The following is an 11820-nucleotide window of genomic DNA, read 5'->3' as shown; positions in this document are numbered from 1 at the left end:
AATTAGCAAGAGGAGTCCCTCTTTGACTTCCTTTAAGTTTGTTTCTACTTCAAAAAAAAAAAAAAAAAAAAAAAAAAAACTTCCTTTTGTCAAGATACAGGTTTTTAAATTACTCTATATGTGTACAAATACCATGAGGCTTTGAGAAAAGTGATTTATGGTGGCAATGCTATTGTATTGGAAGAAAGGCAGCAGAGGTTGATTTCTTTATGTTTTTAAAATTTTGAATATTTTCCATAAGGGTTTTCCATAGAGAAGGCAGTGTGTAACATTGATTCTTGGATCCTGACAGGATAACTGTGGAAAGACATGAATTTTCCTAAATGATTGGTAGGTTTTAGAATTTAAGATCATAGTTTAGATCCTTACATGTTTTGCTCCTTTTTATTAATTATCCACAAAATTGTCATGGATGAAAAAACAAAGAGACTGTTTTTAGTTTTGAGAAACAGTTAACATTGTTCTTACTGAAGTACAGCATCATCAAAGCCATTAAAGAATATACGATTTACCACAGTAATCAACTTGTGTTTTGAGCAGGCACAATTTTTATTTTATTGCAAGACACACAATCTTATATACAATGTGTAATTATCACCTTCCAAAATGACAAGATATAAATATATACAATAAAGAATATGTGATTATACTTTTGTTTCAGGAAAGAAAACTGCCTCAGAGCAAACAGGTTTATGCCCTTTGGGGATGGGATTTTCATATTTATGCTGAAACTTTGAAACAGTTCTTGTTTAAAAAATAAATCCCATTGGATGGACATATAACATTGTCATAGATCTGTCCTTAAAAAAGTCTAATTTTAGAGCGAGCTAGTAAGGAATACCAATGAAGTGTATTCTAGTTATTCATCTTATTATGTCCTAATACTAGATAAAACTTCTATAAATTATCCAATAGTGGTTCTACAGATTTAAGAACCTGTATTTCTCAGCAACACATCATAGAATGAAACCACTTTCTTAAGATTTATGTGAATATTCCTTGATTTTTTAAAAATTAACTTTCCAAACTGTGTTCTTTTGTAGCATTATGCTTCGAGGTTTGACTTAAGCTTTCTGCATAGGGGATGCTTTTAGATTCTTAGGAGTATTTCTGAGACATTAATGCCAGTCTCCCCCAGCTAGAATTATGGGTTTTCATCCTCATTGCTGCCTCCTGCATGGTTGTTTCATTTCTCCGTATCTTTTTATGACCCCTCAATAGATCTTATCTTCCAGAAGTCACCAGGGTAGGAAGATGGAATTTAGGTAGAGTTGATCTTGAGGTTTGATATACACAGTTCTGGTCTGTTTGTATCCTCCTTGTTGTGATGAGAAAGCAAGAATATCAAAACATGGAACATAAACATACATCATCTCACATACACATGCATGCATGTGAACACACAATCACATATATACACACACGTACTCACACACATGCATGCACACAAAATCACATACACAAAAACACATATACTCATGAATACTCACATGCACAAACATGTACACACACATGTGCATACTTACACAATCACATGCATATATCCACACATGCAGCCATGCACACCCACCATGCACACACAGAAAGACAATATTGACACTTTCACGTATGTATGCTCACATGATCACATGAGCACACACACAGACATTTACACTCACTTGCACACACATGCCCACATACACACTTTTGACAAATGAATATTTTTGTGTAAATGGTATTTTCTTTAACATGGATGACTCACTTTTTCATTCTTTAAAATGGTGCCCTAAAATGACAAAGCCTTTCTCTCTTCTTCCAGTTTGGGGAAATCGGTGCCCCACAATAATAGAGAACTTAGAACATTTCTCATGGGCACTCAGAGCTACTTTTCTCTCTCCATGGGCTGCAAACTTAGATATAAAGGCATGCAGGATAATCTGGTTAAAGTTCAGACTCTAATAATGGCAACAGATGCCATAAGGGCACGAGGGGTGCTAAGTGAAAGAGAAACAATTACCATACTTACTATAATTTTCTTCTATGGATGTATATTTTTGCACTGTGTAAGAATCCTTCAAGAAAATCCCCTGCGTCTTACTGTTCCATAAACAGATTTGTATATTTCTCCCATCAGTAGGGCTTGTTCCTGAAATTGCTCTCTGCATAAATATCCCTTCTATATGGTAGCCAAGATTTTTAACCATGGGGTAAATGCCAACAAATATTTAAGCCATCCCTATCTACATTTAGTTGTAAGAATACAAGGACATGAAAGAAAATCAGTGAAATTTAAGAAATGTTCAAAAAGCACTGTGTGTTCATTTGGAAGAACTTTGCCTTTTGGCCTTAAGTCATCTGTCAGATGCCATGAAAATCTGGGATATAGACAAGTATCATCAATAGCCACATATAAAGCCTTCAGTGCAAGGTTTGCTTCCAAAAGGAGTATATACACAAGACAGAAAGTACACAGTGAACAGAAATTATAGATGTAATAATGTCTATAAGTATGTAGGACCATAAATTTGATTTTCCCATTAAATTCCAGGAGGTGCTGCCCTAATAACATATAAGATTAAGGAAGAGAAGAGACAGGGGTTATTTCTAAATTATCCCTTTCTTCTCCCCAGGCAAATTACAGAAAAAGCCATTACCTTTGAAATCATAACTTTCAGGGGAAAGATGAGGGAATTAATATATTATCTGGAAGTTTTAGCAAAATTATCCTAAATGTGCTCTCATAGCATTATCCTCAGCTGGTATGCTCTTCAAAGAACACAGTGCAAGGTATGGCCAAGCACCACAGGTGACATAATGTCCTTGTTCAGCCCGCAATTAGAAATATTTCTACTTCCTGCCAAAAACCACAAAATCCTAGCCCAAGATTAACATGAGCAAAATGCCCTCCCTCCACAGATAAAGAACGTTTGGTAAGGCTATATATTCATGAAGAGATGTTGCATATAAATTGGATTCTGTCAAGTCAACAACCTGGGAATGAGCAAAATATTTTTTGGTTGTTTAACACATGAGTTATAAGCACAACTGAATTGCCTACATGGTGCTCAAGGGTCTGAAAAAGATGGAGTCAGACAAAGATGGCATCTGACCAATTCCCAGAGTGAAGCTCCTGTTGCCACAAAATGTTTCCACATCATTTTTTAATAACTCAGGGGATATTGTGAGTGTGTCCTCAGGAAAGTGCCTGACTGGCGGGCAAGCCCAGCCCATATTAGCATGTATACTATTAATTACAGATGCAATATATATACTTCAGTGGTATTTAAACCACTTTGTATTTCTTGACATCAGGACATGCTTTATCATGAAATTATTTATCTGAATAGCATGCTGCGAAACGAACCGTGCCTTTTAAGAAATTAAACTATGTTGGAAATCACCTTTTGCATGTTTAAATAACTTCATAAAGATCAAGATAATTTCTTATTATACATAAACATCAGACACCTCAGGTGTGGGTCCAAGTCATACTTAAGCCAGAGTCATCACTACACAGCCACATGAAATGTGTGTCCACATAGCATAAAGTGAGCTAGGCACATGTCCTGGAAATGATTCTCGTTTTTTTTTCAGGTTGTTGTTGTCAATGTAAAGTATCTGGATAGGTCATCCACTAAGCTCTGAAACCAATAATTTTTCCTTATCCTTTTTTCTAAATAGAGCTTTTGGAACCACACTGCACAGAAAGTCCAAGGCAGATGGGTCCTGGACTAAATCTAGGTAACCAGAAGAAAAAGACTTATTTCTTTGTTCATCAAGGGAACTGAGAGTCAGTCTTGCTTCCTTGCCTTATAAAGGGGCTGAATTTGCTTCCTCAAATCCCTACAGCTTTGATACTTCCACAGACCTGAGTGGCTAACCCAGCCTGCATCTTACAACTTCAGACCATGAGATTTCTAAAAGTTTATTAAAAATTCTACCTTTCCATCTCAGACTTCAGTACTAATCTGAGTTAACCCGAGATCATTAAACTCTTCTCTTCCTGAAGAACTGTAAGAAGACATCTCCACGACTAGTCATACTGGTTTATTTATTCCATCAACATCCCTCATATAAGTAGGATCCTGAACTGTATTTCTGACTCTACTAGTGCTTTGTCGCTCCATCCTCATCTTAATTGGAAAGCAGAAGTCTCTGAAACACCGCTTGAAGTTTTCATCAAGAAAGGCATAGAGAATGGGGTTCAGGCTGCTGTTAGTATAACCTAAGGCAATGCAGAAATAATAGCTGGAAAGGGCAGCCGTGCTGTGAGAAGCATTCCCCAGAGCCTCCACAAGGATGAAAATGTGAATGGGGGTCCAACAGATGATAAAGACCGCCACCACCACCAGAACCAGCCTGGTGATCCGACGGAGGTTGCGATCTTTCTCTCTGGAGCCAGAAAGGAGTCGGACGCTCTTCAAGCGCAGAATCATCAGGGTGTAGCAGATGATAATGATGATGACAGGGATCACAAAGGCAAAGACGAAGACACAGATCTTCATGAAAAGGTCCCACCAGGAGTAATCATCATCTGGGAACTGCAAGGAGCACTCAATGACATCCACATCTGGACAAGGTGAACAAAACAAACAGAAGCACAAAAAGAAAATATTTTCTTATTACTGTGGCTGCAAAGCATTCTAAAAGTGAGTTTTAATATGTCTGGGTACCAAGATCCAATTATGGTGAGATGATATTACCTAATGTAGATCACAAATTAGGAATGAATGCTATGTATATTAACCATCCTATCCATGCTTTGATCAATGAAGCCAGAAAGTCACCATTTATTGTTAACATATGCAATGCTATGAAATACATATTACTAGCTAGTGATAGGAATTATGTAGTTGTGGAAACCAGCTTTATGTGAATGACTTTCAGAAGAACTAAACTGGTAATTTATAGCATAAGCCCTTACTTGCGATTCCAATCATTAATTCTCCCAGATCTAAGGCTGTGACAATAAAAGCTAGTATCTGTTTGTAATAAAGGAGTAAATGTTTCAGATATAGCCATTCAATTTAGCAAAAGCCAACCTGTCTGAAAATATCGAGTGATTTACAAAAAAACATTATGTGGGCCAGTAAAAATTTATACAAAATGTATCTAAATATGATGCAGGAATTGTGACTGGGGTTGATTAAGGGGTTGTTGAAACATGAGTAAATTTGGAGGGAAGGAAGAGGAGGAGGAAGAAAAAAGAAAAAAAAAACAGAACAAGGAAAGGGAGCAAAAGGGGGAAGAAAATCATCTTCATTAACACCATCATGAAGGAAATTCATAAGTGAGACATATTTTTCATTTTTATCAACACTATGTAGCAGATAAAACAAATATTTTATTTGATCAATTGGAAAATTGTGTTATTTGCTCTGCTTCTCTTTGCTGGATAGTATTTCTTCAGAGTGCCCTTCGTAGTGGAAAGAGCAGAGACCAGAAAAAACAGAGATCCAGGAATAAGCACTTTTTGGATACTTTCTTGGGGGGCCTGCTCACCCGCTCGGGGGCTCCCTTCTTCCTCAAGAATGAGCCAGCCCACATTTTTTTCCTCTTCCCTCTGAGAAATCATTGAGCACAGAGCAGGAAAAATTCTTTGTCGTGATCTGATCCTTCCTTACTTATAAAGTAATCATGGGCAATAAGATAAAAATTTTTATAATGATATATTCTTCTGACATTGAGAAAAATTACTTCAAAAATAGAACAAGAATACTTTTAAGTAGTGAAACATCTCTATTTGCATTTTCTAAAATATTTTAACGTAATCTTAATCAAATATCTCTAAGTAAAAACAAAATGTACCATCTTAGAATTTCAATTAGACATACTTACAATACAAAGAATATAATCATTTTGCCCAATTAAGATGACTATCTCAGAAATTTATCTTTTATCAACTAAATCAGATAAAACCTTTCATTAGTAAATGCAAACTTCCAGAATAACCTGTAATTTTTGATTCTCTGGAAAAAAATCATTGTTTAAGTATTATTACTATGAAGACTATTAGAAACAAACAAGCATCTTTTAAAATTTGTGCTTTTAGTGTTCATGGGAATACTAATAGTTAAAGTCATTTTTTAAAAAACCATCACTATTATTAAAAAAGTATTTATTAAGCAACTTTTGACAGGTGTACTTTGCAAAAATCTGAATTTTAAAAATAGACCAGAGTGGATTTGACTTGCCTATTGAAACTAGTCTCCTTGAAGTAGGGAACATGTTTAGTTTTGTTTTGTCCTTTCCATGCTTAGCTTTTGTGTATACCAACATTGTCTCTTTCTTGAGGTTGGCTTCAGTTTAAATGTCACATAAGAGACATTTATACAGAGTCTGATCCATTTGAATAGTTCTGTCCCTTGCAACTTATATTCTCTCTATATATTATAATCAAATTATTTTTTAATCATTATAAAATGACAGAGGCTAGAAAGAATCTCTTCTGTAAAAATATGTTACCTTTCCTGGTATTTTTCTCTCCATCCAGAATGCATACTACCTTAGGGTGGATAACCAGCCTGCTGTCCTCAATATATAATCCTTGCCACATAGGGTAGAAAGAACATAGGATGCTTAAGGAATACAAATCTTCAACTAAGAACATAAGGTGCTTAAGGAGTACAAATTGTTAAATAAGTGAATAAATGAATACCACAGGGAAACCCTTGAACATGGGGAGTGATTACAGTAGTTATTATGGAAGAGCAATCTGCTGAGATAAGTAAGGCAACCTAAGAGCTGATGTTTAATCAGCTTCCTCTTGAATTGTCCTGCATGTTGTAGGAGCTCAATAAATATTTGGTAAATGGGTGAAATAATCAACGACCACTACTTTTATAAGGCTTTGGAAAACATTCAGTGATAGAGTTAGAAATATCCTCCAGAAATGTCAGTGAAACTAAGCTTATACCAACAAAGATAAAGGAGAATACTGAGGCAATCATCAAGGAAATTTAAGCCCACATGCACCACTTTTTATTAAATATTCTCTTTCAAAAAAAAAATGTATCTTTTGCTTTAATGACACACATAGGTTGAAACTGAAGGATAGAAAAAGATATTCCATGCAAATGGAAACCAAAAGAGAGCAGAAGTATCTATTCTTTTTTTTTTTTTTTTAAGATTTTATTTATTTATTTGACAGACAGGTCACAAGTAGGCAGAGAGGCAGGCAGAGAGATAGGGGGAAGCAGACACCCTGCTGAGCAGAGAGCCTGATGCAGGGCTCAATCCCAGGACCCTGGGACCATGAGACCATGACCTGAACTGAAAGCAGAGGCTTAACCCAGTGAGCCACCCAGGCGCCGCCAGAAGTAGTTATTCATACATCAGACAAAACTGGCTTCAACTTAGAATCTGTCATAAGAGGAAACAAAGTCACTATACGATGATAAAAGAACCAAGTTATCAAAAGGATGCAACAATTGTAAGTATATATGCATCCAACATTGGAGTAGCTAGATATATGAAGCATATATTAACAGAACCGAAAGGAGACAGAGATAGCAATAATAGGGCACTATTTTTTTATTGTGTTATGTTAGTCACCATAAAATACATCATTAGTTTTTGATGTAGTGCTCCAAAAGTAATTGTTTACATATAACACCCAGAATAGGGCACTTCTATATCCCACTTTCAACAATGGATAGATCATTTAGATATAAAATCAATTAGGAAACAGTAGACTTGAGCAACACTATAAATTAAATGGGGTGGTGGGCGAGGCCTGGATGGCTCAGTTGATAACGTGTCTGTCTTTTGGTTTTGGCTCAGGTCACAATTACAGGGATCATGAAATTGAGCTCTGGGTGGGGCTCACCATGGAGTCTGCATAAGATTCTTTTCTCCTCCCTTTCCCTCTCCTTCTGCTCCCCCCCCCACCAAAATAAATAAGTAAATAAATAAACAAATAAATAAAATCATTTAAAAAATAAATAATACATTAAAAAATAAAATGGACTTCACAAACATATACAAAACATTCCATTAACAAGAAACAGAATACACATTATTCTTAAGTGCACATGAAATATTCTCCAGTATAGAACATACATTATGCCATAAGTCAAGCCTTAACAAGTTTAAGAAGACTGAAATCATATCAAGTATCTTTTCTGACCACATGAAAATAGACATTAAATAGGAAGAAAATTGGAAAATTCACAAATCTGTAGAAATTAAATTATACACTCCTGAACAACTAAGGGTCAAAGAAGAAATCAATGAAAAATTTTAAAATGCTTGAGATGAATAAATAGAAATACAATATACTAAAACTATGGGATGTAGTAAAAGTTGTTCTTAGAAGGAAGTTTATAGTGATAACCACCTACATTAAGAAATAAATAACATAGCTTTACATATTAAGGAACTAGAAAAAGAAGAATGAATAAAGCCCAAAGTTAGTAGAAGGAAGGAAATAAAGAAAAGAGCAGAAATAAATGAAATAGAGACCAGAAAACAGTAGGGGGAAAAAAAACCCAGTTTTTTTGAAGATAAAAAAAGTCAAACCCTTAGACCAGGAAAAAAGGAGAGAAGACTACATCAAAGAAAATACATTACAAGAGATAACACAGAAATACAAAGGATCATAAAAGACTACTATAAACAATTACATGTCAACAAATTGCATAACCTAGAAAAAAATGGGTAAATCCCAGAAACATACAACCTACAAAACTGAATCATAAAGAAACAGAAAATCTGACAGACCAATAACAAATAGATTGAGACCACATCAAAAACCTCCCAACAAAGGAAAATCAAGTGCCAGATTGTTTCACTTGTGAGTTCTATCAAGCATTTAAAAAGGATACCAATACATTTCAAACTTTTTCAAAAGTTGAAGAAGAAAGTATACTGCCAAACTCATTTTATAAGGCTAGCATTAACTTGATACCAAAACCAGACAAGGACACCACGATATCTCTGATGAACATGATGCAAAAGTCCTACAAAACACTAGCAAACCAAATTCAACAGCACAAGAAAAGAATCATATATTATAATCAAGTGGGATTTATCCCTGGAAGGCAAGTATGGCTTAACATATACAAGTCAAATAATGTGATACACCACATTAATAGAATGAAAAATTAAAAATCAAAAGATCGGGGTGCCAGGGTGATTCAGTGGGTTAAGCCTCTGCCTTTGGCTCAGATCATAATCTCAGGGTCGTGGGATTGAGCCCCGCATTGGGCTCTCTGCTCAGCAGGGAGCATGCTTCCTCCTCTCTCTGCCTGCCTACTGCCTGCTTGTGATCTCTGTCTGTCAAATAAATAAAATCTTAAAAAAAAAATTAAAAATAAAAAGATCATCACAATAGATGCAGAAAAATATTTGACAAAAGTTCAAGATTTATTCATGATTAAATATCTCAACATAGTAAGTATAGAAGAAATGTACCTCAAAATAATAAGGCCATATATGACAAGCCCATAGCTATATCCTACTCAATGGTGAAAGATTGAAAGCTTTTCCTTTAAGCTCAGGAACAAAGCAAAGATGCTCATTCTCACCACTTTTATTCAACATAGTACTGGAAATCCTAGCCATAGCACTTAGGCAAGAAAATAAATAAAAGGCATCCAAATCAGAAAGAAAAATGTAAAATTTGTTTGGAGTTGACACAATCTTACATATAGAAAACCCCAAAGGCTCCATTAAAACAATATTAGAAAAAACTAATTCAGTAAAGTTGCAGAATTCAAAATCAACAAAAACTGGTTGCATTTCTTTTTTATTTATTTATTTTTTATTTTCAGCATAACAGTATTCATTATTTTTTGCACCACACCCAGTGCTCCATGCAATCCGTGCCCTCTATAATACCCACCACCTGGTACCCTAACCTGCCACCCCGCCCCCACCACTTCAAACCCCTCAGATTGTTTTTCAGAGTCCATAGTCTCTCATGGTTCACTGGTTGCATTTCTATACACTAACAATAAACTATCTTAAAAAGAAATAAAATAATGACATTTATGTTAATCTGCAAATAAACCTAATATATCTGTATACTGACAACTATAAAACATTGATGAAAGAAATTTAAGAAGATACAAATAAATGGAAAGATATCCTATGTTCATGGATCAAAAGAATTAACATTATTAAAATCTCTATACACACAAAACAATCTAAAAATTCAGTACAACCTCTATCAAAACCCAAAAGCACTTTTCAAGGCAACAGAATAAAATAATCCTCAGGGGCACCTGTGTTGCTCAGTCAGTTAAGTGTACAATTCTTGATTTAGACTCAAGTCATGATCTCAACATTGTGAGATTGAGCCCCATGTGTAAGGCTGAGCATGGACCTGGGTAAGATTCTCTCTCCCTCTCCCTCTGCTTCTCCCCACACTGCACTCAGTCATTCTTTCTCTCTCAAAACAAAACAAAACAAAATGAAAAAATAATCCTCAAACTCATATGGAACCACAAAAGATGCTGAATTGTCAAAGGAATCTTGAGCAAGAACAAAGCTAGAAATCACAATTCCTGATTTCAAATTATATTACAAAGCTATAATAATCAAAACAGTCTGGTGCTGGCATAGAAAACAGACACATATTCCAATGGAATGGAGAATAGAGAGCCCAGAAATAAACCCACACATATACAATTAAGTAATCTTCAATAAGGATGCCACAAATAGAATGGGGAAAGGATAGGCTCTTCAATAAATGGTGCTGGGAAAATGGGATATCCACATGTAAAAGAATGAAAAGAAGGGACACTTATCTTACACCATACATAAAAATCAACTCAAAATGGATTAAAGACAATGTAAATAAAACCACAAAACTTCTAGAAGATAACATAAAGGAAAAGCTTCTTGATACTGGTCTTGGCAATGTTTGTTTTTTTTTTTTTAATGACACCAAAAGTACAAGAAATGAACCAAAAATAAACAAGTGAGATTACATCAAACTAATTCAAACTAAAAACAAACAAAAACCAAAAACCCAAAACAAACAAACAAACAAAAAACCCCTCCTGCATAGCAAAGGAAACAACAAAATGAAAAGGCAACCTACAAAATGGAAGAAAATATTTGCACATCATGTATCTGATAAGGCGTTAATATCTAAAATATATAAGGAAATCATGGGGCACCTGGGTAGCTCAGTGGGTTAAAGCCTCTGCCTTCAGCTCAGATCATGATCCCAGGGTTCTGGGATCGAGCCTCACTTCTGGCTCTCTGCTCAGCAGGGAGCCTGCTTCTTCCTCTCTCTGCCTGCCTCTCTGCCTACTTGTCATCTCTGTCTGTCAAATAAATAAATAAAATCTTAAAAGATAAATAAATAAATAAAATATACAAGGAAATCATACAACTCAATAGCAGGAAAGCAAATAACCTGATTTAAAATGGGCAAAGAACCTAAATAGACATTTCTCCAAAGAAGACTTACAAACTGCCAACAGGATTATAAAAAGGTGCTCAACATCACCAATCATCAGAGAAGTGCCAATAAAATCACAATGAGATATCACTTCATACTTCTTACTGTGGCTATTGTCAAATATCTAAAAAAAGGTAAGTGTCGGCAGGGATATGGAGAAAAGGGAAGCTCCATTGGTGGGAACGCGAACTGGTACGGCCACTCTGGCAAACAGTATGGAGGTTCCTCAAAAAGTTGAAAATAGAGCTATCATATAATCCAGTAGTTCCACTTGGTATATGTCCAAAGGAAATGAAATCAATATCTCAAAGATATCTGTACTCCCATGTTCACTTCAGCATTATTTACAATAGCCAAGATATTGGTGGGGGGGGGGACTGTGCACCAATGGATGAATGGATAAAGAAAATGTGGTATATGATGTGTAT

At 35.3% G+C, this 11820-nt stretch overlaps 1 protein-coding gene across 1 annotated transcript in view; it reads right to left on the bottom strand.

Annotated features, from left to right (window-relative positions):
• Positions 1 to 525: 525 nt before the first annotated feature.
• OPRK1 (opioid receptor kappa 1) overlaps positions 526 to 11820 on the bottom strand; it is a 30787-nt gene continuing 19492 nt past the window's right edge. The window contains exon 4 of the mRNA XM_082721263.1: positions 526 to 4549. Within this exon, the coding sequence (XP_082577389.1) occupies positions 4017 to 4549 (533 nt within the window). The 3' untranslated portion in view covers positions 526 to 4016. The remainder of the gene's footprint in view (positions 4550 to 11820) is intronic.

Source organism: Mustela nivalis, assembly GCF_964662115.1.
Source record: "Mustela nivalis genome assembly, chromosome: 2".
NCBI lineage: Eukaryota > Metazoa > Chordata > Mammalia > Carnivora > Mustelidae > Mustela > Mustela nivalis.
Note: the sequence above shows the minus strand (reverse complement) of the source record. Positions and strands in the feature narration are given on the sequence as shown.